The sequence below is a fragment of the Ochotona princeps genome, chromosome 15 (genome assembly GCF_030435755.1).
Source record: "Ochotona princeps isolate mOchPri1 chromosome 15, mOchPri1.hap1, whole genome shotgun sequence".
NCBI lineage: Eukaryota > Metazoa > Chordata > Mammalia > Lagomorpha > Ochotonidae > Ochotona > Ochotona princeps.
The window spans coordinates 11,441,881-11,469,737 of record NC_080846.1 but is presented as its reverse complement, the minus strand read 5'-3'; the positions used below and the strand labels follow the sequence as shown (position 1 = coordinate 11,469,737).

General features: G+C 44.0%; 1 protein-coding gene across 1 annotated transcript in view; it reads left to right on the top strand.

The window, feature by feature from the left end:
- Positions 1-7,122: 7,122 nt before the first annotated feature.
- TCP11L2 (t-complex 11 like 2) overlaps positions 7,123-27,857 on the top strand; it is a 35,110-nt gene continuing 14,375 nt past the window's right edge. The window contains exons 1-6 of the mRNA XM_004589580.4: positions 7,123-7,277; positions 15,380-15,572; positions 19,060-19,195; positions 23,329-23,449; positions 24,159-24,379; positions 26,419-26,555. Of these exons, the coding sequence (XP_004589637.1) occupies positions 15,416-15,572; positions 19,060-19,195; positions 23,329-23,449; positions 24,159-24,379; positions 26,419-26,555 (772 nt within the window). The 5' untranslated portion in view covers positions 7,123-7,277; positions 15,380-15,415. The remainder of the gene's footprint in view (positions 7,278-15,379; positions 15,573-19,059; positions 19,196-23,328; positions 23,450-24,158; positions 24,380-26,418; positions 26,556-27,857) is intronic.

Below are 27,857 nucleotides of genomic sequence, written 5' to 3'. Positions count from 1 at the left end.
CCAGCTCCCAGCTTGTGGCCTGGGAAAGCAGTTGAGAACAGCCCAAAGCCTTAGGGTCCTGCACCCATGTGGGAGACCTGGAAGAGCTTCTGGCTCCTGGCTTCAGATCTGTGCAGCTCTAGCTGTTGTGTTCACTTGGAGAGTGAATCATCAGATGGAAGATCTTCCTCTCTGTCTCTCCTCTTCTCTCTCTATATATATATCTGACTTGGCAATAAAAATAAATAAATCTTTAAAAACAAAAGAAAGGCACAGGAAAGACCATGCTGCATGAATGACATGGCTGGTTACCCTAGCACTGGACACTTCTGCAAGCTTTTGGAATTATCTCTACCTTCCTGGAGTCACCAGTATGGAGCAGAACATACTTCAATCTCATGCCTACACTGGGGCTTTTCAGAGTTGGTGAGAGGAGAACGTCTTTCCAGATTCTTCAATAAAGTGTTGATGAGCTCACCATTTTGTCCTCATTTTGTCCTCAGTAATAAAAAGGTAACAACACGAGCACCATTGGGAACGTGAAGCACTAACGTGGCAGTCCTCATGATATCCTTCTCTGCATTTTACACCTGTGATGATAAGGTCGTGTGGACTTGGATGAGCGGTGGAACCTGAACCCTCTAGTTCATCTGACTCCGAAGCCTGCTCCTTTCCACCGTACCACATTTCCTCTTTGTATACACATAATTTGTACTTTAATTGATTTATTCTTGGGAAAAAAAGACCCTTAAATCAACACCTGTGAATTTGCTAATTTTTTTAAAATTTAGAAACATAGTCCTAGCAGCCTTCCTTTCAAAAAATTGCACAGAGCATTAACATTCACCCCGTTCCGGGGTTTGCTGATTATGTACTTGGAGATGGGTCTATACCACAATGTCAGAACCTGGAACCCATCTCAGGACAAGGGCTAACTGTGCCCCAGGTAGCTTTAACTCCAGATTTTCTCAGAGCATATTTTTGCCTCTTCTGTTTTCTCACTCTCATTACTTACATAAATGAGAGAGACATAAAGAGCCTCATATTTCAGAAGAGTTGGCAGCACTCCATTCTCATTGCTTCCTGGAAGGCACAGCCACCCCCAGGACATGATCCAGGCACCCTTCTAGAGCAATGGAATGCGTTTATAAATACTTTGGGCACTTAGTTGATGCAGTGTTGGTATGCTTGTTGACGTGTTGTTATGGAAATTAGATAATTACAATAGGTAATACTTGTAAGTTGCTTGTGACACTGCGAATATGTGTGAATGCTAGCGTGTGTGCATATTTGTGGCGAGAAGCCATGAACTGAGTTCTTCTGGTTTCTGTTTTTGATATGCCAACTCTATGAGTCACTACTACCAAGTACCTCTTTGGTCAGGTATAAACCTGACTATCCACTAGAATGCACATGAACTCAGATTAAAGCTACTGTGCATGCATCTGAGTGTTCAGGGCTCTCACTGTCTCATCCTCAAAAGATAGCACCCTTATTGAAGCTCCATATCACTTTCAGAAGAATGTTTGTCCTGTGTATCATCAAAGAAATGAAGACCTTAAGTCAAAATTTGGAACAATGGCTTGTTTTAAAATGAAAGTAAAGTACCTTAGCTACCAAAAACCAAAGATGGGGAGACTTGAAGAGAGCTCCTTAAAAAGCAACAATCCTTAAAGAGTAGTGGGTTGAGCATTGGGCACAGCAGACCTCACTTCAGGTGCTTTATCCCGTCTTGGAGTGCCTGTAGTTCAGCTTCACTTTCTTCTGATTTAGGCTCCCTGTTAATATGTACTTTGGGAAGCAGCTAGTGATGGCTCAAGTCCTGGGGTCCCTGCCATCCATATTGGAGACTCAGGTTAATTCCCAGCTCCTGATCTTGTCCATGTCTGACTATGGGTATATGGGCATGTGGGGGAAGTGAACCAATAGATGCAAGAGTTCTCTCTGTTTCTCTTCCTTTCAAATAAAGTGTACAATTCAGTGACTTTAAAAAAGCCCTAAACTAAAAAAGAGCATCATTTCCCCACCCAGCACAAATATCTTTAACACAGAGGGGTCTTTTGCAAGTCCACTTTTTATACACTTTATATGAAAAGCTCTATTTGATATCAGGACTTTCTTAAATATGATGGGAAAGTTATTTATTGTGCAATGTAGACAAATTTAGTAGGACTTACAATGATAAAAGCACAATTGTAAAGCAGCATAAAATGGCACTAGTAACATAGGAAACAATAAATTCTCACAAAATAAATAAGCCATTGAATGTATATAGAATTAACCAGGAACATTCCCCAGTTTGGCCTTGTAGACAGATTGGAGGTTAAAATATTATTTCTGCTGTAAGTTGTCTTGACCATAGATGGTTTCACCACACAATCATTTTTATAACTCTTGTTTTCATGTGGAACATGTATCTGAAGCCTCATTTCTCGATCTTTCCTTCATGTCTTCTGAATTTTGCCTCTTATTTTAGCTCTGTCCATCCCATTGCGCATCACACTTCATTTTTAAAAGGAGGCTGAAATTGAAACCACCAGCTGATCGTGGTGACGGACAGTGCCGGGCCCTGTGCTTGCTAGAGCATACAAGAATCTGGTCTGGGAATACCTCAAAGTTTCTTTGGAGATCTCCCCAGTCGAACTGCTGGACTCAGAACCCTAGCCAAGAAAAGGCAGAGGACAGAGCAAGTCAATCAACCACCTCAGCTATATGTTGGCAGCGAAATACTGGGCAAATGAAGACTCTATGATGGACTATGACAATCAGTGGACGACCTCATCGAGTGAAACTGGCAGCGATTCATAACTGGAGAACTATTAAAACCATTTGAGCAAGGATCTCAGAGCATGCCCCACATCCGGGACTTGGGGTGGGTGGGAGGGAAACTGGGTGGGGCTTCTCCGTCAATATCCCCCTTTACCTCAGATACATGATGGAAACAATATGGACATAATACTATTACCCACTTCCTTATACCCCCTGAACCTTTTTTTTTTTATTACCGTAATTAACTATGTAAAGATTGTCAACAAAAATACAATTAAAAAAAAATACATTGAAAAAAAAAAAGGAGGCTGAAATGTACATCCTGAAGGCAGTCAGCAACTGATTGCCTATTGGCTGGGAGATGTTTTAATCAGGGGACTGAGTCATCAACTTTTTGTGGTCTCCACAGGTGCTCCTTTGACCTTGGGTTCTCCTCAGCCCCTCCCAGTCCTGTCCGCAGTTATCCTCCCTACTGGTTCTCATACTCCTGTTTGCTCCCCATGAGACAACACTGGTGTCCAGGTGAGTAAAGGGAGTCCATGGAAGAATGGGGGGAGGCTCTAAAAATGTCTTTTTTAACATATGGGAGATGCTCAGAGTCTTGGGCAATGTGGTCAGTGGCCTAAGTCTGCCTTATCTTCAAGAGCAAAGGCAACAGGCATGTGGTTAGCTTTTGAATCTTCAGTGACTGATCTGCTAGCATGAATATTAGCTAGATTCTTTATCTTTCTTCTGTTTTCTATCACATTCCCCTCCTATCTTTTTCTAGCACCTTAATATTAAGAATAGGGGAGTGTGCTTGCTTTGGCAGCACATATAAAAATTAGAAAAAAATTAAGGATGGGGAGGAAGAGAGAATTCCATTTAATCTCTCCTCTCTCTTTCTCACTCTCTTTGAACTTAGAATAGAGTCACATCTTACATGAAAGGTTAGGCTTTCAAAGGAAAAGGAAGTTACAGAATAAAAATCTTCTGCAATCAAAATTACTCTTGAAAATCCCTAGATGAGCCTGAAGACTCAACACTCAGCTAGTTGTTTCTGCTTGTCTTCCTTCAATACCGAAAAAACAGATATTTCTTTAACTGAATTCTGATAAAATTATTGAATTATATCCTGGGGCAGGTTAAGGAAAAGCAAGTACAATTAACCATTAGGCTCATTCTATGCGGTAAGATTAGAGCCATTTGCACAATTTTTATTGTCTGATGCAAAAATGAAAATGAAAATTCAGGACCTTTTGTTTACAAAGTTACCAAGAATTTTAAGACACCGCCAGTGGAACTTCAAACCAGACACAATGTTTTTCTAAGTGTGGGTCCTTGTGCAATTGTACAGATTGCACATTCATGAGGCCAGCCCTGGGCAAGAAACTTGGAATATAATGAGAAGCTTGGAAATTCAGATCAGTGTAGGAGGAGAAGCTTCACAACTCCCCTAACTAGAAATAGGGAGCAAAAACATCGGCAGCATTGAAGTCACTCTGTTGTCCTAGCAATAGTCCTCTTACAGAGAGTAAGCATAAGGGTTGGGCATTTGACCCAGAGTTAAGACATCAACGTGGTATCTCATATCAGAGTGGGGTCACGCCTCAGCTCTGCCTCTTGATCCGCCTTCCTGCCAATCATAGCCTGGGAGGCAGCAGTGACGGTGCAAGTCACTTCGAGACCTGGATTCAATCCCTGACTCCCACTTAAGCTCAGCCTTGGCCCTGGCTGCAGGGATTTGAGAGACAATATACGGGCTCTCTCTTCTCTTGTCAAATAAAGATGGGATAAAAATCAGCACAAGATACAGCTCCATTACAAAATACTAAAATAGTTGGTAGCTTACAAATCCACACTACAATTATTTTTGAGGATTTTCTGATTTTTTTTTCCTTCAAGGATTTATTGCATTTTAAACTCAGATTTTAGAAGTGTAAAAGAAAAATGAACATTTTAATTTCTTCACTGAGTTTTTTTAAAAAAGTCTAATTTCCCCTATCTTTTATCATGGGCAATTGACGACAAAATTCAGTCTATTCTGTAATTTATTGGGGGGGTGTGGGTAGGGCACAAACCCTATTGCTATGATATGCTACATAGTCCCAAAAAAGGCTAGACTAATTGGGTGTAGAAACATGTCTTTTTTTTTCAAATAATTATTTTACTTGCTAAAGAGATTTCCTTCCAGACATCTTTTTTGCCCTCCCAGAAAATCATAAACATGCCCAGACCAGGAAGGATTTTATTTGATAACTCTCTGAGTTCTGTGAATAAGATGCAAGTATTGTTTGTAAAGGAACCACCTTGTACTTCACAGCCCTATGTATTTCCTTCAAAGCACTTGAATACACAAGGCAGAGAGCAGTTATGTAATTCACAAAAGAAAGGGCAGTGGCATCCAGAGTTATTTAACATCAGCATAACAGAAAATTCTCTTTTCAGAACCTTCTGTCCCAGCTTGGGTCTCTGATGTTATCCACTGTCGCACTGCTTCCAATCACGTGCTGAAAGTTGACTCATTTGCATGACAAAAAAATGCTTCCTTGTGGCTTGGAGAGTTATCCCAAATTGAGCTTTCAAAGCAGACGACTACCCCTGACTCACATCCACCTGCTCCAGGCTACCCTGTAGCACAAAACAATACTTGCTTCCCACATTCCCTCAGGGCAACAAAGACAGCCACGCGGCCAAAACTGAAATCACAGAGTTACCAGGAGTTTGCAAGATATTTTAGGTTACTTGCTATATTACGAGGCTTTGAGGGAGATAATGGCAGTTGTGTGGTGCTTGTTACTTGGCAAGAATTGAAATGGAGGTGTCTTCGCTTATGATGCCTAATCCCAAGAAACATAGAAACAAGGTGACGTGTTTGTTGTGGGGTTTTGTTGCTGTTGTTGTTTGTGTGTTTGTTTTAGGAAAGCAAATTGGGAGGCAGCAACACTTTCTCTCTAACAGCTTGTGTCAAGTCCTAAATTTTAGAGGAGAGTGGCAAAAGGAGACAGATTGGTACAGATCAGCTAAGTTTGTTCCAAGTGGTTTGCCAAATAGTTGCAGTAGCTAACCCTGAGTGCTTACTAAGTAGAATGCTGAGCACTTCACATACTTTATCTTAGGTTACCTTCACAAGAACCCAATTCCACTAATAGCATGGTAAACCCCCCCCCCCCACTTTGCCAAGATCTCCTGAGTGGTAAAAATGTGTGGAGAAGTGGAGAAGCAAGGTGTGAGTTCAAGATGGGTCCGCGTTGTCACTACTGTGAGATGGGTTTAGTACCCTGCCTTTGAGGGTGTGTGTGTGTGGTGCCCGCATGGATAATATATATATATATTTGCCAACACAAGCCAGACATGATTTCAGCATGAAACAGAAATACTGTGGCAAAAAATCACCGCCATTCTTTCTTGCAGGAAACTCCCAAATACAGGTGCCGGTACCTGTACTGGGTCATGTTTCCGAACACCTAGAAGCAAGCCCACAGAGCACAGCAGGGAGGCAGCCTGCACAGAGCCGCCCAAAAGATTGGTTATTTACAGTAATCCACCTTGAAACCTCTCCTGGGAGACAGGTGCTGCTCCGAGCTCTGGAGGAAGTAAGATTGTTTTTATCTGTCCCACGCACGCCTAGTCTGCACCGAGCCTGGGTGGGTGTGGCACCCTAGAGCTAATCGAACCATCCAGGTGCAAATCTGGACCAGTGTTGATGGGGCGGTGCGGACACAAACGTAGACGGACACGGTCGGCCGCTGTCGCGAGTGGTAGAGCCCACTACAGCAAAGTGGCCGGTACGGTCATCTACGTGCGTGGACAAGGGGGCTGATGGTGATGGGCACCCGTTGGGGACTGTCCTGTGTACAGAAGGGGGTATTCGGGCTCAAACAGCGTCCCAAGACGCGAGCAGATGGCAACGCTGCCCAGACGGTGAGTGGGGGGCGTTCCGAGAGCAGAGAGGGTCCAGCTCTGAACCAAGAGAGACGTCCGGGTGCTGGCGGCTCCGCCCCGCCCCGAGGCCCCGCCCCGAGGCCCTGCCCCCGCGGCCGGCAGGCCCCGCCCCCTAGGCCCAGAGCGCTGGGCGGCTCGGCTGCCCCAGTTCCGTAAACACTTTTCTCTCCGCCCCTTAGCAGCCCTGGACCGCACCACTCGCAGCACGCGTGTAGGGGGGAGGACAACTATTGTGTTTCGCACCCAAAAAAACCCTGCAGTCCAAGAATCCTCTGCCTCTCTGACCAAACACGAGGAAAACGATTTCGGTTTTCGATAGGTTCTGTGAGAGCTCGGCTACGAGGAGGAGATGCCCCAGACTCCCCGACCCCGCCGCGCCGCCGTCCCCTACTCTGGCCGGCTTTGTGGGCCGCGCCGCGGCTGGCTGGCTCTCGGGTGTTCCTCCGGGCCCTTTAAATACCGCGTGGGGAGGGGCGGGGGAGGAGGGCCTGGAGGTTGTTGGGCTGAGTTTTAGAGGTGGATGTGCAGAGCTGGGTGAAGGGACACCAGAGACCCCTTGAGCCGGGGCCAGTCGCCTTTCTCTTCCAGACTCCGCGACATTTTCGGTGTGTATCGGTCCCTGGGGTGGGGGGAGAAGGATCGTTCTCTCTGAGGTGACCAGCTGTGATTGGCGGAGGGGACACTTGTACCCCAAACAGGCCCCATCGCAGAACTCCATCCTGAGACTCCGGGCCGGGACCCATCAAGGCCGGTTGCGCCTCCCCGCCCCGGACCCTCCTTGTTCGACCTCGAACCGCCGCCCCGCGTGGGAGAGGAGTGCGAGCGCCTAGTGGCCACGGCGAGTGTCCGGCTGGCCGCGGCTTGGGCCCCGGAGGCTCTGGGGACCGCTTCGCCGCTGTTTACCTCCCGTTGGGCCGGTGCCAGCGACGGCTTCCCTCCTTCTGGGTTCCAGGACTGGGATCTCTGCCTCACACCCTTTGGCGGGGCTGGAGCGGGACTGGGCCGGGGTCGTGGCGGGCGGGGCTGCAGCATGTGTTTGGGGTTTGTTGCCAGGGTTTTCCAGGCACTGGCCTCCGCCGTCCCCTCCCCCTCCTGCTTGGGTTTGTTTTGACAGGAAACGTGCTGCTGCCTGGGCGGAGGGGCGACTGCAGGGCGTGAGCTGGGGGTGAGGACTCCTGGGGGACTGAGGCAGGGAGAGGGGCCTCAGGCACCTGACCTCCTCTCAGGAATGGCTTGTACTGCCATTTGGCACCCTGGCGGGGGTCAGGGCGAGAGGGAAGCGGGTAAGGCTTTGGTGGGTTTATGTCCGTGGGTTTTGTATTTCTGTCAGTGTTAAGAAAAACTGTCTCTTTAAACCAGCGATTTCACCACGGTAGATCTTTCTCTTAAGTCGGCATTTTAAGTATAAAAGTGTAACCAAGACAAAAGTGCTGGTAGAAATGAGGAAGTGGAAATATTTGTGATGAGTGGTTGTCAAATGGCTCGAGTTTGGAAAGTTATCCTAGATAGATGTTCTGCTGTCTTAACGTGGAAACAAAATAGACCCAGTGACCTGGAGGTGGGTTCTTAGGGCACAGTTCAGAGACTGCTTTTCCACCTGCCAGCCCACAATGAGGTGCTCAGTGGTGCCCACTTTCGGAGACTCCCAGCCTGCCAGCTGGCCTGCCTGCCTGCCCACCATTCTCTCTTGTTTCCTGGGATTCCCCACATTGCCTGGCAGCCAGGGGAGATGGTCCAAGGCTGAAGTTAACCTGTCATCCGTGGAAAGTTTCCCTGGCCCTGTTATAGGGGATGAGCCTGCCAGAGGGAGAAGCCCAGGTACTATGCCAGGTACTAACAGAGTGGCAAGAGAACATGTCCCAAGTGACAGGTGCCTGCACATCCTTCTCGCGGATGCTGTAATGCCATTTGACAGGTGCCTGCACATCCTTCTCGCGGATGCTGTAATGCCATTTGACAGGTGCCTGCACATCCTTCTCGCGGATGCTGTAAAGTCACGTGTAGCCTGGACGTCTGCACTTTAGACAGGGATTGGCTTGTTGGCCTCTATCTGGCTCTTTGTTTCTCATTTGATGAAGGTCAGTATTGTCCGGCTGAATGGCACAGGCACCTCTGCTCTATGCTTTGCTGCATTTGAGTAATTCTACCCCCCATACTGAAGCGATATTTGGCAGCAGTTGGTAAATCTCCATGTCGTCTGCACTTTTTTCTCTCCAGAGTCCTGTCCTGCTGCTCTGCAGTACACATATGTGAGTGCTCTCCATTGCACCTGACCTTCATGGTTTGAAAGAATGGCACCCACTTGATGTCTCTTGAAATTTCTGCTTATTATGTAACCTCAGTGAAAGGGTTCCATTTTTCAACGCTCTGTTGGATAATCTGAATAATTCACTCCCAAATGTCTATGACTCACACCAGCTTGTGTGCATTTAACTCTTGATAATATTTGGGTTCCAGTGAAGAACTTCGGCAGTGCCTGCAGCTTAGGTGCCTGGGAGAGGATGTTCAGTCCCCTTGGGATGATGCAGAGTTAGTTTGGACTCTCGGTGGTACCCTTCACCACACAGCAGTGTAGCAGCTATTCCAGAGCAACCTCAGTTTGCTGCCGTGAGTGCATTGTCCACGTGGGGATGGGTAAATTGACTTGGCAACGTGAAAGTGGAAACAGTGAGTAGCACAGCAGATTTTTTCCCCAGCTGTCCTGTCAGGGTAGAATGTGGGCTTGAAAAATGCACTGCTTGGATCTGAGTTGTACCTCTTAACTGCAGTGAACCCCTGGCTGAGTATGCACCCTCTCGGAGCCATAGGTTTCATACTATTTAGATAACAAAGTTATAATGAGAATTCAAGGAGATAAAATACTTACTAATTTATTTCTAGATTTACTTATTTTCATTGGAAAGGCAGATTTACAGAGAGAAGGAGAGACAGAGAGAAAGATTTTCCATCCATTGGTTCACTACTCAAATGGCCACAGCAGCCAGAACTTACCCAACCCAAAGGCAAGAGCCAGGAGCTTCTTGGGGTCTCCCACATGGGTGCAGGATCTCAAGGCTTTGGGCCATCCTTCACTGCTTTCCCAGGCCACAACAGGGAGGTGGATGGGAAGTGGAGCAGCTGGAATACTGATTGGTGCCCATATGGGATGCTGGAGCTTGGAGGTGGAGAATAGCAGATAAACCATTACACCCGCCCCAGAGATAAAATACTTAAAGCACTTATCCTAAAAGTATCATTGTATTATCCTAAAAGTATCGGTGTGTATTCATAATGGGAGTTCAGCAACTGTTAGGTCTAGATGTTATTATTTGCTATTGGTGAGTATAAGGAGGGCAGAAAGCTACAATGTAAAAGGTTCTTCATGCTCTTGGGAACTGTGTGTCTTTGTTAGCTTGGATTATTGCTGCTTTGGAAGTGTGTTAAGGTAGGTGCTAGGAATTGGAAAGGGCAGACATAGCTTCTTGCAACAAGCTGCTTCAGTTTTGTGGGCAGACAGATATCTCCTATATGGGTACTTGGGCCATCTTCTCTGGCTTTGCCAGGTACATCAACAGGTATCTAGTTAAGAAATTAGGTAACCAACTGGAACTGGCATGCCTATATGGTATGCCAGAATCACAAATGCCAGGCAGCATAAACCACTGTGTCAGTGGCCCCCAAAATGCTAGACAGTAGATTTAAAATATTATTACAGTATTGCCAGTACTTTATACCTTTTATTTTCTCCAGTAAAGAATCCAGCCTAAGACCACCTGTTGCATTCAGTTATTGCCTTAGTCTGTGCTTCTATAACAGAATGCCACAGACTGGGTAATTTGTAACAAACAGAAACCTGTTTGGCCCATAATTCTGAAGGCTGAGCAGTCTGCTGATCATAGCGGCCAGGAACTGGTGAGGGCTTTTAGGCTGCATCATAAAATGATAGAAGGCACAAATGAGCAAGAGCTCAAACTTGTTCCCTTGTGTCCTTCTGTAAGGCATTAATCCCTTTCATGAGAGTTGAGCCCTCATGACTTTAACATCTCTCTTGGGCCCACCTTCCAACATTGTTGCCTTGGGGATTAAGTGTTCAAAACAAGCTTTTCCCAGACATGTTCAAACCAGAGCACTGAAGCAGTCTCTTTTCATCACCTGGAAACAGACATAGACTCAGCCTACATTTGTTTTATAACCTCTTTTCATAAGAATAAAATAATAGCTGACATCTGCCAGGCACTTCATTGGAGCTGGAGTACTTAATATAGACTATTTCAATTAAGTTTCACAACAGTTTTACAAGATAGATACTATTATTATCCCCATTGAACAAATGCTAACTAAGTTCCCTATCTCTAGTCAGTCAGCTGTCAAGAACCAGATCAGGAAGCCAGTCTGCCTGACTCCAAACAAAGCCTGTGTTCTTATTGCTTTGGTGATGTATGTGTTATCACAGGTGTATCTTTGCAACCATGGACCAGTGTGGGACCATTGCTGACAGTGTGCTGCAGAAAGGAAATGAATTAAAGTTGGTCCCAAGCTGAGAAATCACAGGCAAATTAAAACGCATTTCTCCTTCATTTGAGGTGGGGTACAGGACAATCCCTTGAAACTCCTATACATATTCCTTCCTCTTTAAAATGGCAGTAATCATACTGTCATTCTGTCTTTCATCAAATCATGCGTACCTGCTGCAATCTAGTCATTGACACCTCAGCAGAAATGGCATAACATTGTGTTTATTATTATAACAATGTTAGAACAGTACAATTTAAAAAAAAGATTATTATGAGAATACTTCATTTTCTTTGGCCAGTGATCCCCTTAGTACTAAAGGCTTTGCTTGGCATTATCATCTAACTTTGTCTTTAAGCAGTGAATAAATCCTCCAGGTAGGATGAGCTGTGTTGTTTTTAGAAGTTACTTGATTTAGTTGTGAGTTGCTTGATGGAAGGTAGATCTCCATGTGTTGATTGTGGGAAGCATTGCCCATTTTAAAAAGCCAGAAGAAGTTAGCTGGATTCCATTGTTACTGAACTAAGAAAGAATCTGAACCAGTTTGCAAAGTCATCTAATTACCAAAGTTGCTTTGTCCCCATATGACTTATATGAAAACTCAAGGCCAAGAAAGGTAAGAGCAGGTATGGAAGAACTTGCAGAAGACCATTCAATCTTTTTTTTTTCTTTTTTTTTAAGATTTTTTTTTTAGTTTTATTGGAAAAACAGATTTATAGAGGAGATAAGAAAGTTCTTCCATCTGCTGGTTCACTCCCCAAGTGGCTACAGTGGATGGAGCTGAGCTGATCCAAAGCCAGGATCTTCTTCCGGGTCTGCCACATGGGTGCAGGGTCCCAAGGCTTTGGGCCATCCTCGACTGCCTTCCCAGGCCACAAGCAGGGAGCTGGATGGGACGTGGAGCAGCGAGAATACAAACCATGCCCATATGAGATCCTGGCACATGCAAGGCAAGGACTTTAGTCACTAGGCTACTGCACCAGACCCAGCAGACCATTCATTCTTGTGATGACCCATCTTGCTTTTGGCTTTAGTGCTTCAGAAGTGTGCAGGAATAATGTCCTAGATTAACAGCTAACCTTGTTTTTCTCTAGGGGACCCTGCTTGACTAAATGGAATCTCATTCCAACCCTACGAGTTAGATATTGTTAGGTATTATACCTATATGAGGAAGCAGCCCATTTCTATAGGGAAGGATACTGGGTATTTGGCTTCAGAGACCTTTTGTCCTCTGCTTGGATACACCAGGGCCCTGTTAGAAGGTAGAGGCTTCTATCAACTAAATGAGTGTTTCTGAACATTTTGAAGCTCTTTTTAATTCTCTGTTACGTATTCTGTATCAAGAATAATTGCACACCATTAAGCATGTCTGCCATGAACAAATCTAATTTCTTAAAACTTCTACTGAAACCTTATGAACCTCTGAATTTAGAGCATCTTAGTAATTCCTAGATGGAAGAAACCTTCTAACTGGCCCAGCACTTCTCAGGACAAAGAAGTGAAAAAGAATAGATACAATATCTATAAATCACAGAGCCCTAAACCCTGAACCCCTAAGTCCTTAACCCAGAGCTTCTTACTGTTTAAATCTTTGGACTTTACTGCCTTGTTAAACAGTTTAAAAATCCACCAAGTGTGTTGTCTAACTGGAAGAGAAAAATGAAATGAGCAGTTATAGCTTTTAACCTGGTTTATAAACTCCAGTGGATGAAAGCTGTTACTCATTTGTACTTGGAAGAACAACCCAAGACCCTGCTCATCTGCGGTAGCTGTGATGGAGAACAACCAAGAGTGGGGTATACATGGCACAGTTATTACATTACAGGGGAAGGATGAAGCAATCCTAACATGGAAACAGCTTTAGAAATTCAAGTAAGAGTAGGAGATTTACCTGGAGATTTTGAATTTTAAAGCTAATAAGGTTGATCGCTGTAGGCAGTCGATTTCTCTGTTCTTGGGCTTGGATTTTGGCATTGCGAGGCCTGGAAACAAGTAGTGGTGTCAGTTTGCAAATGTTCTGGTTGAAGCTGTACCAAATGGGATTCAGTGATTCCTATTTAGCTGACACTGAATGAATGCTTGTCATATACTTGGCAGGAGCCACAGACTCTCTGCCTTATTTAAGGAGATTCGGAAGTACCAGGGATGAAAATAACTGTAGAAGGGACCAGGAGCTCTCACGGGGCTGCAGGAGATGTGCTGAAGATACACCAGGAAGAGTGCTGTAAACTCTGGCCAGAGGGTAAAGGAAGGCTTCCTGGAGAGGGGGTGTTTTCCAGAAATGCCAACACTGGGAAATGAAATGATGGCAAAGTGAGAAAAAGGAAGTTACAGGAGAGGCAGCCTCCCATTTAGGATTGGGATGTGGTGGTAGTTGAAGGGTTAGAGGAGCCCTTTTCACCTGTGTCCTTGTCCCAGGGCAAGCAGATTGGAGGAAAAATCTTGAGAAGAATCTGGCTTTCCTGAAGCTATGTCACCGCTGAAGATGCAAATGTTCGAGACTGTGTTACGGCCTGTGTGCATGGCGGTTGGCTTTGGGGTTTAGGATAAAGTGAATGTCTCCCTGTGATAGCTCTTCAGCAGGTTCACTCCACTGCTTGCCCTTAGTCTATACAGACAGGCTTTGCCTAGTAGAGTTTCTGTTTGCTAAAATAGTGGTGGGCAGGATGCATTTCTATAAATGGTAGGACTGAAGAAGGTTAAGTGCAAATGCCTTGGGCCCTTGATCATTAATGCGTCTCTCTCAGGTTGCTTTTTATTCCTGAGGAATTAAAAATGTCTGTCAACAAAGGCTAGATCCTCTCAACTCCAGTGAGTCCCTACTGTCCCTTGCCTTTCTCGTGCTTTCTCAGCGCTGGCTTGTTTTGCCTTGTCTCCTCCTCCGCATCCAGCACACGCAGCTGCGGGTAACTGCACCTAACAGACGTGAGATCGAGGGGACTTTTTGCCTTGTTTTCCATTACTTTGCCAAGTGCCTCATACACGGTAAATAAATTAATGCTAGTGAAGTTACTGCAGACACTCTGCAGACGTCTGAACTTAATAGGCGCAATTGTAGTTTCATATGCTGGTAGCTTTTAAAATGCTTTGTTTCTCGTTGTATAGGTCAGTTGAGGTGTAAAGGAGCGGAATGAACTCCTGTCCTTATTGTCCAATTAGGACTTCAGGTGCCTTTCTCACTGGCGTAGGTTTCCCTTTCGGTGTCAGGTGACACCTTACCCGCATCGGGGCCAGCTTCCTCACTGGCCTGGCTAGTCTTCTTGGTCCCAGGCCCGGGCATCTTGTGGCCCCTGATATCCTTTCTGGGTTGTGCTTAGACCTTGCTGCCTTTCACTGGGATGCAATGTGATGTCCCAGAGACAGTGCTGGGAATAGAACTGTGGAACTTGTTTTATGGCATGGTAAGCCCCCTTGTCCTTCTGTATCTGTCCACTGCCTGTGATGTAGGATCCCAGGTGGCTGTGCACTCACTGGGTTGCAGCGGGTACTTGATAAGTTGTCAGTACAACACAAACAGGAGGTCTTACCCTTCACACCATGACAGTTCAGGCAACGGTGGGGAGGAAGGAGGGAGCTGAAGACCTGTCAGCCAGGAATTCCAGTCCATCTTTCCCCTCTCCCAGGAGACTCACAGCATGAAGAGACTGGTCTCAAAAATACTTTGTTTAAAACAAAGCAGCAAGAACAATAATAATAGCTACTACTAGACCTAATTAAAACACTTTTATTAATTCTATTTACTCTATAAACAACTCATTCTTTCAGACTAATTTCGCTGATTAGCCTGGTGGTTAAGTGACTTCTCCAGGGTCACATATTAAAAAACAAACAAAACAGATGGACAGTCTGACCACAGAGCCTTCCAGTCTTACCTTCCCATGTTCCATGTTTTAGCAATCCAGAAGGAGAGAGAGAAAGAGAGAATACTGGTTATTTTTGAAAGATCCATTATTGCATACAACTGCCCCACATTCACTCTGAGCATGGCATGAGGCAGCTCACACCTACGGAATTCCCAAATCCGGAAGTCAAGCTTGATGCCTAGTGACAGCCTAACCAGGTTGGAGCCGAGAGGCAAGGGCAAGGACAAGGTAATCATCCATGGATCTTGTCAGTACTGGAGCACTGGAGTGCAGTTCTGTCTGGTTAGAAGAGCATCGGCGACTCTGATGGGGTTACCGCAGCATCCTGATGTGGGGTCTATTTGTGTGTGCAGGTGCTATCCGTTTCATCCAGACCCAAGTGACAGAAAATGCCCTTCAATGACGAGAAGCAGTGTGTCGGTGAGGACCAGCCAAGCGACTCAGACTCTTCAAGGTTTTCGGAAAGCATGGCTTCGCTCAGCGACCACGAATGCTCCAGGCAAAGCTTTACCAGCGACTCCTCCAGCAAATCCAGCTCTCCTGCTTGTGAGGCGACAGAGGAATCAGGGCTCGGGTCATGGGTGGGGCCGGGCACTTTTAGATAAGTCTGTCGGATTTGATGACTCAGGGATGGCTGGGAATGGAGCACAGATATATCCTACAAGCACTAGAGGCACAACACCTTTTCTGAACATGCTCCCGGAAACAAATAGCCACTGAATGCTACCGCCTCTTGATTTTAGTTGGATCACTGATTTGCTTTGGTCTAACCATAAACCAGGTCCCCAACTTTGTCTTCTCTTCCAAATGGGGAAAAGTCCTTTCTTGGACCCCTCTGAAGGATAAATTCAAACGAGTTGTCTGTTTCTCATTTTCATTGGAGGAAACTGGCCTTTGTTGAAGGGTTACGCAGGATGTGAAATAATCTGAAGGGTTTGCTGCTGATTTCAAAAGCTATGTGCAAATCACCCCCAGAAAGCTGCCTGAAAAGAATTACGACACTTCGGAGTGGGCAAAAAATTAAGAGTGGCCTCAGCAAAGAGAGGCATTTCTTCCCTTTTTGTGTGTGGAAACTAGAAATGGGTAAAGTTAGTATGTTTGCCCTTTTGAAAAAAAAAGTATTTATTAATTATTTGAAAGGCAGGGAGACAGAGATCTCCCATCTGAAGTTTTTCTCTCCAAATGTCTGCAACAGTTGTGGCTGGGCCGGACCAAGACTAAGAGCTAGAAATTGAATGCTGGTCTCCCAAGTGGGCACAGGGACACAACTACTTGAACTATCACTAATGCCTCCCAGGGTGGACGTTAGTGCAAAAAGCTGGAATGGGAACCAGAGCTGGTCCTTGAACCCAGGCACTCTGATGGGGGTTCAGATAGCACAAGTAGCACCCCGACTGCTACACTCAATGTCCACCCCTCTTTTTCAGTGTCAGATTTTTCACTGGCATCTTGTTTGGAAAGGATAACTGACAAAGCAGATGCAGGAAGAAGCGACTAATAGTGAATATCCAAATCTGCATTTTAAATAATGGACTCATTTTGATTAATTTAAAATTTTTATATTCTCATTTTTTAAAAATATGAAAAATGCAAAATATAGAGATAAGAAAATATTGCCTGCAATATCACCCCAAGAGGAAAACCGTGTAGTGCTTAGCTATATTTTTTAAGACTTATTTTTTTTTTATTGAAAGATGAGAGATACAGAGAGGAGGAAAGACAGAGGGGAAGATCTTCCGTCCGCTGATTCACTCCCCATGTGGCCACAACAGCCAGAGCTGAGCTGATCCAAAGCCAGGAGGCCAGAACCTCTTCTGGGTCACCCACGCGGGTACAGGGTCCGAAGACTTTGGGCCATCCTCGACTGCTTTCCCAGGCCACAAGCAGGGAGCTGGATGGGAAACGGGGCTGCCAGGGTTAGAACTGGCACTCGGTTCTAAAGCGAGAAATTAAGCTGCTAGGCTACTACGCCAGGCCTACTTAGCTGTGTTTTTATCCTCCGTGTAGACATACTTGGATGTGTCAATTGTTTCTAATAACCATTACAGTGAAATATTTACTTAATAATTTTATTTGTTTTGAAGATTTATTCATTTATTTGAAAGGGAGGGAGAGAGGGAGGAAGACAGAGAGACAGAGAGAGAGAGAGAGAGCACTCTAACAGCTGGTCTGGACCTGGCTTGATGATAAGACCCCAGAACTCTCTCCAGGTTTCCCACATGGGGTTTAAGTTCCCAGGATACAGATTAGCAGGAAGCTGGATAGGAAGTGGAGCAGCCAGTACTTGTGTTGGTCCTGTGACATGTGATACCAGCAGTTTATAATCCTCTGTGCCTCCATGCCAGCCCCTCATGATAATTTTTAAGCGTTGTTTTAATGATTGCCCACTACTTCATCAAGTAAATATATCATTAGTTTACTTGACTGTTGATTTATCATTGGAGCTAGACATAGTGCTTTATGTACATCTTGATGCATAAAGCCTTTCTGTTCCTTGGGATGGCTGCGGATTATTGGACCAAAGTATATCAGCGTTTTCAAGGAGGATTATTAGGAAGAGTTAGCAGCAGCCAACCCCGGTTTTTGTGCCTTTTCTCACTCTTCAGGTGGGTTTTCACAAAAATTGGTTAGCAAAGGGTTGTCTGTCCAGCTGTTGTTTGAGGACATGATTTTTAATTTATGGAAGATAAGATTTCCAATGGTGATTTAAAAGTGACACTATGTATCAGGATAATTTCTTAGTAAAATCTTTAGAATATCTCAAATTTTAGACTTCTCATTTCTTACCAGAAGATTCTCTAGTTCCTAAGCTTTATTTTATTTTACTTTAGTTATTTATGTTTATTGAGCTCTATGTTTCCCTTCACCTAAATATCTAAATTTAAGCACCTGAGGGCAATGCTCTAAGGAGATAAATTATGCTTCAATTAAGTCAAATGATATCTTGATAATGAGCAAAACTTACATTTGACCCCTGAGCGTCTTACTATATTGACTATACTTTCAATGTTTATGGTTTTAAAAAAATCAGCTAGTTTTGAGCCCGGCACAGTAACCTAGTGGCTAAAGTCCTTGCTTTGCATGTACTGGGATCCCATATGGGCGCTGGTTCGTGTCCTGGCTGCTCCGCTTCCCATCCAGCTCCCTGCCTATGGCCTGGCAAAGCAGTCAAGGATGGCCAAAGCCTTGGGAGATCTGGAAGAAGCTCAGCAATGCCTTGTTGTGGCCACTTGGGGAGAGAACCAGCAGATGGAAGATCTTTTCTCTGTTCCTCCTCCTCTCTGTAGCTCTGACTTTCATAAAAATAAATAAATCTTTTAAAACTCAGCTATTTCATATTGAAACTATTAAATTAATGAGAATTCTAAATTCAACCATGAGGTCATATGATTCTCCTATGTAATATGTGTAACATATGCAGAAACAATAGATATTTAAAAAATTAGGTGCCTTTTACTGTTGTGTGAATCTAAAATATGTTCATCTCACAGCTAAAAATGAGAAAGGGAGAAGAAGAGAGGGTAGGAATAAGGGGGAAGGCGAAGTAAGGGAGGAGGAAGGATATCATAGTGTTCTTAGAATTGTATCTAATCCGCTAAATATTGATTAAAATTAAAGTTAAAAATAGGTGATTTAATTTTAAAAATTAACAAATAGACCTATATCGGTAAGATTGTCTCAGAAACACTGGAGAATTTATTAACAAATACAGTAACTGAAACCATAAAAGGAGCTATTCAGTTCCTGAAGTCTGTATCAAGTGAGTATATCCACCTCTTGTCGTACAAAGGAGTACTTCAAAAAGTTTATGGAAATGAATGTTATAAAAATCATTGCTCGACTTAAGGGTTTTTGCACTGAAGGAACCTTGCCATTTAATTTTCCATGAACTTTTTGAAGTACCTTCTTAAAAGTCTCTTTGCCCATAAAAGCCTGAAATACACATTGAAATAAACTAAATGTTGTCAACCTCAGGAAGCATTGTTGATGACAGCTGTCTTCCACATCATTTACCAACTTGTTTTCCTTTCAGCAACAAGCCCTCCTAGGATTGTAACATTTGATGAATTCATGGCTGCGACAAGGAATTTAACAAACCTGACTCTTGCTCATGAAATTGCTGTGAATGAGAACTTCCAACTGAGACAAGATGCCCTCCCAGAGAACAGGTAACCTGTACATAGACCATACTGGGGAGAGAGAGAATGAGAATGTACATGTATACATGTGCTCATACCACTTCCTGGAAGTTCTTACATTGTATTTACATGGGATAAACATTATTTCGTTCTCTAATAAGGTCTTTTTTTTTTTTAAACAAATCCATTTATGGTATGTGTTACCTGTCACCTTTAGACCTCATGTACTATGTTATTTCCTAGGGAAACGTTTTCTTCCTGAGCCTCTAGACCACGGTTAATTCCTTTGCTCAAGTCTCCTGTACCTCCCACTGCCTCCCCCATTGTGAAGAGGATTTACAATTTAATGCTCAGGATCAAGTTCATGCTTCTGTTCATTCTTCTGAACTGCCAAAGCACTAAGAATAGACAGTAAAAGAAACTGGAGCTGGGGTTCGCAGCTGTGAGGGCAAGTTCGTCATGACCTCAGCCCCAGGGACCTTTGGGAGGGCCACAGCCTTCTAGCCCACCTCAGCCTCTGGCGTCAGGGGCCTACCACTCCCCGAGGACAAAGAGGAGCCAAGGCCCGAGCCTGTTCCTACAGACCGATAGCTTTAAAGACTGAAGTTGCCTCCTAGGTAACGGCATAGAATTTTCAAACTCACAGTGCTGGTTACGGACCCCAAGACTTTTCCTCTACCAATACAGACAACTTCATTTTTAAAAATTTTTTTATTTTTTATTATATTTTTGACAAGCTTTACATAGTTAATTTGGGTAAAAGGTTAAAGGGTTATAGGAAAGTGGGTAAGACTATTATTTCCATATTGTTTCCTTCATGTATCTGAGGTAAAGGGGAATATTGAGGGAAAACCCCCACCCAGTTTCCCACCCACCCCAGGTCCCAGATGTGGGGCATGCTCCGAGATTTCTTGCTCAAGTGGTTTTGATAGTTCACCAGTTATGAATCGCTGCCAGTCTCGCTGCTCCAGGCACGATGAGGTCGTTGAAGAATCCACTGATTGACATAGTCCACCATAGAGTCTCCATTTGCCCAGTATTTCACTGCCAATCCATGGCTGAGGTGGTTAATTGACTTGTTCTGTCTTCTGTCTTTTCTTGGTTAGGGTTCTGAGTCCGGCATTTTGATTGGGGAGATCCCCAGAGAAACTTTGTCTGAGGTGTTCCCAGACCAGATTCTTGTATGTTCTAGCAAGCACAGGGCCCGGCACAGTCCATCGCCCCGATCAGCTGGTGGTTTCAGTTGCTGGGCTAGTTCTATTTGCAGCCCGACTTCCACGGGAACCAATGGGTCCAACCAGTCCAGCCTGGTTTTGCCCAGCACATACTTGGCCCTCCCATAAACCTGTGGGAGCTGCAGCCTAGCCAAAGCGACTCACAATAACCCCCACCAGGCCCGACCCCTACCCTGGTTTGCCAGTGTGTGTAGCAGACTAGTCCAATCTGTCCCACATCCCATTTTACTCTCATACATGTTGATGGGCATTGAATCTTAGTTCCATCCAACCAGCTCAGCTATCCAGCCCTAGCAGATGTTGTGGAGTGCCTCTGTGTAAAGACAACTTTAGAACATTTGATCCCATTTAGGACTTTCTTGTTTGAAATAGAATAATAAGCAAAGATAATAATTTCCCTTCTTTTAAATTGTGGTTGTCATCCTCCTGGGTAGTTGCTTATGATAATTATTGCTACTTTTTAAAAGCCACTGGCTCACATACTCATAACTAGGCGTTTGCATGCTGCTGGCTCTGTTACCTCATCCCTAGGCTAGGCCACCATCACATGTGACCCGGACTGTTTCCACCCTGTCCTAGCCCATCCTCTGTATCCGAACAGTAGTCGTATGATCTTTCTAAAGAAAGAATCCCATCAGATAATTTGTTTGCTCAAGACAGCCCAGTGGTTTTTCTGTTACACATAGAATAAAAATCCAAACTATTAAGGCTGGAACCCTGCTCCTCCCCCTGTGCCTCGGTGCTTCAGCCCTGCTTGTAACACTTCAGCCCTGCTAGCTTTTTCCCTGATTTCACAGGCTCCCCAGGTTGATCCTAGCTCAGGGACTTTGTCCTCCTTCCTCCTTATTTTTTGATTGTTCTTTGCCTGGATGAGTTGTTTTCTTCTCTTCATTTGAGTCTGAACTCAAAGTCACTGCCTTAGAGAAGCTTTCTTTAGCGACCTAGCAAAATCCATATCCTTTCCATTACTCTCTACTGCTTTGTCTCACTCTGTCCTCTGCTAGCTGTGACACTGGCTCACTCACTTTCTCATCTGTGTCTGTGTTTCTGTCTGCTGACATAGAAGGGCAGAGATTTTCCTTTCCCTGCGGTATTCATAGTGCCTTAAGCAAGGCCTTACATACTGTCAATGTTCTGTAAAACTTTACTGACTGAAAAAAAAAAGATTTTTTTTTATTTTATATTAAATTCAAATTACAGGGGTTTTTAAAAATGAAGTACAGCAATAGGCAGTTTGGTAGTGTCTGTACATCAAATTCAAAAGGTGTGAATCCAGACCAGAGTAAAGGCGTGTTAGGACCAGACAGATCATAGGGTTTAAAACTTCACATGGGGAAGACCACAACTGAGCCTCACATTTCCCTGGGGTAGCAATGGGAAGTACACCACTCACTTCAAATGCATGCTGACTGCATAAGTGCCTTATGAACACTTGATACTATGGAAGATAGTAATCCCTCTTTCCTTCATTTTCTGCCCAGTGTAGAATGGAAGTGAAGTTCAGACTTGGGATGCTCTTCCTTTGCCTTAAAGGCAAGTAGCATACTATCCAGCTAAAGCTGCTGGTTTTTAGATGGCCCTCCACAAGGGTCAAGTTTTTCCTTTTTACCATACAGTCAACTCTCATATCTAATGATGTCTATTCTCTGGGGAGAAAAGCATGAGATATATATATATGTATCATGTTCTGATATTAGACATGACTGTCAATTATTTAATTGGAGCTTAAGTTACTGGGTGGGAGGTCTTGATCCCACATCTGTCGGAATGCCTGGATTCAAGTCCTGGCTCCATTCTTGATTACAGCTTCCTGCCAGTGTGCACCCTGGAAGGGAACACGGGATGGCTCAGGAAGTTGGGCCTCCCCAACCCATGTGAGAGACCTGTGTCAAGTTTGGTGATGAGCATTGGCCTGGTCCAACCTTGGTCATTGCATTTTGGGGAAAGAACTGGCTGTCCCTCCCCCTCAAATAAATAAATATTAAATGATTTGCTTCATTATATATCCTGTGTTATCACTTCCCCCAGCTTCTCTAGGAAATGGAAAAGTTCAGAAGCTCTTACAGCCTCTGGGAGAACCTAAATCTAAACCCTGGTATCCCTTAGGGAGCTCTGAAATTGTTTTAGCTCATTTTTTGATGGTCCATGCCAGCTAGACATGTGCAGCCTAGAAAGGGTGAAAGTTTACTGTGACGAAATTGGCAGGTAGTTAGTTGAAGGGTTACACTCCGTGTGGGAGAGGTACATTAGCTGTGTGGAGAAAGAGGGCTGTCAGTAATTACACTTAAGGAAACTATGTGATTTTCTAAGAGACGTTGAAAAATGGCATAGGAGTTGAGTAGAAATATGTATTTTAATGTGCACCTATTTTAGAAAATTGGCATAAGGGGTGAAGCAAGGTGGCCGGCCACCTATTCTATTGTGAGCTCCTCCTCAGAGGCTTCTATTTCAGCAGCTTGGTCTGGCTGACTTTAGAGGGGACATGTCAGCTGCAGTTGGCAGCCGTTCCTGTTCTATTCTGTGTCATGAAACTTCTGCTGTTGAGCAAAGAGCAACTTGACCATCTTCATCCCCAAAATCTAGAACATGTCTAGAGATCTGGGTAGAAGAGTTACGTAAATGAAGGCATCTCCTTAGAATAGAATTTTATGAAATTATCAGAAGCTTTACTAAGAAAATATTTTAAAAGGGCCTAGGGAAAACAGGACAGAATATTGAATTTTTAAAAATATATAATATTGTGCATACCTGGTACTCTTAATATGTATTGGGCAAAGAAAATGTGTCAAAAGATTAATGATGGGACTGCGGACATTTTTTATTCTGTTTTTCCCCTATAGTTTTGAAGATGTCAATAACTAGGATGCTTTTTATTAAAAGGGAAAATGATGCTTATTTTTAAAGAGGTATTCTGTTTCATTGTCGCAGCTTGGCTGGCCGAGTGAAGCACATTGTTCACCAAGCCTTCTGGGACATCTTGGAATCAGAACTAAGCGCTGAGCCCCCTGAGTATGAGCATGCCATCAGACTATTTGAAGAAATCAGAGAGGTCCGTTGATGATGTTCTTACTCATTACAGGGATTGGGTGGCTTATAAACAACAGGAGCTTAATTCCCCCGGTTCTGGAGGCTGAGAAGTCCAGGATCAAGGTGCCGGCAGGCACTGTATGGGGAGGGCTAGCTTTGTGCTCACGGGTCATGCCTTTTCCCTGTATTCTCACATGCTGGTGTGTGCTGAATGCTCAAAATGTAGGCTGCATATAAAACCAGGCAACCTCAAAAACTGTATGGAAATGCATGTTATGGAACAATTGCACATGAATTTTACAATCTCTTATACCTAACTTTTAATTCAATTTTTCATACACTTTTTGAAGCCCCTTTGTATATAGTGAATATTTTATATGTAAAACATGTCATACCTAATAGGCCCGGGGCTGTTTTCATCTATTCTTTTTTAATGGTTCATTTGGAGCCATGTTTTCCCTTCTCTGCTCTGCTCTTCTATAGATGTGCCCATGTGCTAAATATTGCTTCCTCGCCAGTTGCTTTCATTTTGATAGCATCTGTCAGTTCAATTCAGAATATATTGCTTCGTTTTTAGAGTTCAGACGTCAGAGTGCTTCTTCAGTCCACCCTTCAGTCAGTGTCCTGCACTCTAAAAGATGGACAGGGACCCTGTGTTCTAATCACTGAGGTGAAATGTGACAACCTTCACTCATGAAGCAATGCTGCTAATTCTTCCTTTCCCTGTGTAGACACTTCTCTCTTTCCTGACTCCTGGTGGCAACCGGCTTCGTAATCAGATCTGTGAAGTTTTGGACACAGACCTCATTAGGCAACAGGCTGAGCACAACGCTGTGGACATCCAGGGCCTGGCCAACTATGTCATCAGTACAATGGGAAAACTCTGTGCTCCTGTGCGAGACGATGATATCAGAGAGTTGAAGGCCACCAGCAACATCGTGGAGGTGCTGAGGTTAGCCCTTCTGCTGCCTGCGTTTTCTTAGAGGGAACTTCTGGACATTGGGGAACCAGAGCAATAACTGGCATCCTAAAGGAATTCTTGATCTGAGAAGGCCAACTCTCAATGCTGTTGCATTGATAATTAACATTCCAATCTTGGAGGGCACATTTAAACCACAGCAGGCAGTGATAAAAGTGTAATCTTTGGTGTTCAATAGTTTGTAGTCCAATGGGGAGATAGACCTTGAATAATTCATTATAGTTGTGATGCATGCTGTGGAAGCGTAAGTAGAGGATGGTAATAAGAGTTTCCAGCAGGTATCTTCATCTAGTCAAGGATGTAGGAAAACTTGTTAGTTAGGGTCACTAGCTGCTGTAACACATAAACCCTGGATTCTCAGGAATTTAACCAGTAAAAGTCTTTCATATTCACGTGTCAGACTGACTCGGGAGTTCAGGACCCAGGCTTCTTCTTTTCTTGGTTTCACATTTGCCCTGATTCTCAGAATCCCATTCATTCAGATAATAAATGAGATAACAAGTATGGCATACTCAGTCTGCAACCATCTCATCCTAGGAGAACCCCATTCCCTTGACCATGACTAGTGAGCTGGTACCCAAGGTAGGGACCAGTGCTTAGTATAGTGAGCTAAACTGATGCTGACAGTGGTGGCATCCCTTAATGAAGTGCCATTTGAGCCCCATTACTTCGCTCCTAATCTGGCTCCATGTGAATGTACCTGGAAAGGTAGAAGGAGACAGCCTAAGTACTTGGACCCCCTGCCACCCATATGAGAAGTACACATGATGTACTGGGCTCCCGGCTTCTGCCTGGGCCCAATCCCAACTATTGTAACCATTTGGAGGGTGAACCATGGATAGAAGATACTTCTTTATTTCTCCATGTCTCATTCTGTATTTTGAATAAATAAATCTTTTTTAAAAAATGGGTCCAGGAAAAGTAGTTGTTCTGCATTCCAGGAAGGAAGGATGAGCCATTAGTGATCAGCTAGCTATTTGAGGCTTCCCTGAGGAAATTCATGTTAAATTATGAGAATTCCATCTGGCTTGGTGTAGACAGTAACTTTTCTGTGACCCCAAATGAAAGAAGAGTCAGCAACACATTTGTGCTGTAGAGGAATTTTTCTCCCTTTAAACATGAATACTGCCATATTGAGAATTGAGTTTTATATATGAATTGGGGAAATTAGAAGGAAATTAGTAGGCGTGTAGTAAGTAACTTACTTTTTGACCTCAGGAAAATTGAAAACTTCTCAAGATGATACTTCCCCTGCCTGTAAAATGGGCTTTATGTATTGAATTGTGCTCAGTTCTGGAAGATGTCTTTGTTTGAGGGCTCCTTTCTGTCTTTTCTTCCAGTTACCTTATTACCCATGAATGATATTGAACCTGTGGTATTCATGTTGGTCTTTATTGAATGCCTACTGGCTGCCGCTACCCCTCCGCTAGGCAATCATAATCTCACTGATTGTTGACAAATTCCCTTCAAGGTAGATGTCCTCTTTCACAGATGAGGAAACTTGAGGTTCAAGGGGATTGAGTAATTTATGTATGGCCATGAATCTGGGCTCGCGTAAATTTGGATTTGAGCCCAGGGCTGCTCACAGCTCAAAAATGAAGTATGTTCTTTCGGAGTTTCACTACTGCATCCTTCCCTTATTTGGCTGTTTTTTTTCCTTTTTACCTTAGGAATAAAAACTGTATGTACTGTGTTCAGATTCTTTAAAATTTCAGAGGCTTCCAACTGGACCTTCCTTCTTGATTTTTTCTCCTAGTATTGCTAAAATATGTGTCTTAGTTGTCTCTCTGCCAGTTTATGGCTGGATGTGATGGGTCAGCTGGAAGCATTATGTCTGCTAAAGTAAATATTGTTGAGAACTATGGACAAACACACACACTGTGATGAGTGATCTTGCCAAATGGCAGTTGGATTTTAGAAGATGTTTCTCTTTTTCCATATGAAATATTGATAGTAGTTGATGAATTTTGGCTTAACTTCTTAATCAACTATTTTAATTCTAAAATTTGTAGACAAATATTCCATGTCCTGGACCTCATGAAAATGGACATGGCCAATTTTACAATTAGGAGTATCAGACCACACCTTCAACGCCAGTTGGTGGAATATGAGAGAAGCAAGTTCCAGGAAATCTTAGAAGAAACTCCAAGTGAGTATAATCTAATGTGTATTTATATTGAAGTTATAACATGTACTGTAATATTGAAGTACAATTTTACACCTGAATAATTATGTCACCAGAGAAGTTTGACCTTACTGCCTACTTTTACCTATAAAATGAAATCACAAACTTACTGTTGTTTATTCTGTCCTTAGTATATGCTTGATCCTGTTATCTTATTCATTCAAGGAATATTTACTGAGCACTTGCTGTGTTCCAGACCCAGCTTAGGTGCCATGGACACCATAGATAACAAAACAGAATCAAGTTGCAGTCCCAAAGAGCTGACATTATAGTAAGCTTCACTGATAAACAGACTGTCAGATTATCAAGTGCTATAAAGAAAAATAAGTCATAAACAGTAACAGGGTAGGAGAGAATGGCAGGGGTGACTGTTAGATGGGGTGCAGTGGGGAGGTCTCTGTAGTAAGGGATGTTTGAGCAGAGTTTGCAAAGAACTGAGAGTATGTGAACATCTGAGAGATGGAACATTCTAGACAAAGGCAGCTGCAACTGCAAAAACCCAAAAGCAGAAATGTGCTTGCAAAGTTCACAAACACAGGGCAGACCCTGTGGCTGAAGCAGAGTAGGTAAGGGAGGAGGGACGGGAAATGGGGCCGTGAGGTTGACAAACAGAGGTCACCTAGACCCCTGTTAATAACTAGAGGAGGTTAGGTTTCATTCCAGGTGCAGTGGAAGGCTACTGGAAGTTTTGAGCAGGGAAGTCTTAATTTTTGAACACCCGATCATGTGCCACATAGTGACGTTTCAGTCAACAGACCTGATACATATTGGGGAGCCCATGAGATGACTTTGTGCCATGTGTTGACGTTATTGCCATCTTATCCTGAAGCCAGGGGCCTGGAGTTCCATCCGGGTCTCCCATGTGAGTGAGAGGGACCAAATATTTAGGCTATCCGCTGCTGCTTTCCCAGACACGTTAACAGGGAGCTGGATCAGAAATGGAGCAATGAGACCTGAGCTGGCACTCATGTGGGATGCTGGTGTTGCAGGCCAAGGCTTTTCCCGCTATGCCACAACACTGGCCCCAAGACTCAGTGACTTGTGCGGATCCTCCCATGATTCTGAAACCACAAGCACTCTGTGGTTTGTAGTACTAAAATGAAAGCAATTTAGAGAAATGGGATCCCGTGTAGAATCTGATTCTGACACCTGAATTGTAGCAAATACATTGCTACAGGCAGCATTTTGCTGAGCCGGAAATGGTTAGTTTGTTTTGTGTGTCTGTGCATGCATGTACATACTCAAAATGGGCTTATGTCTCCAATC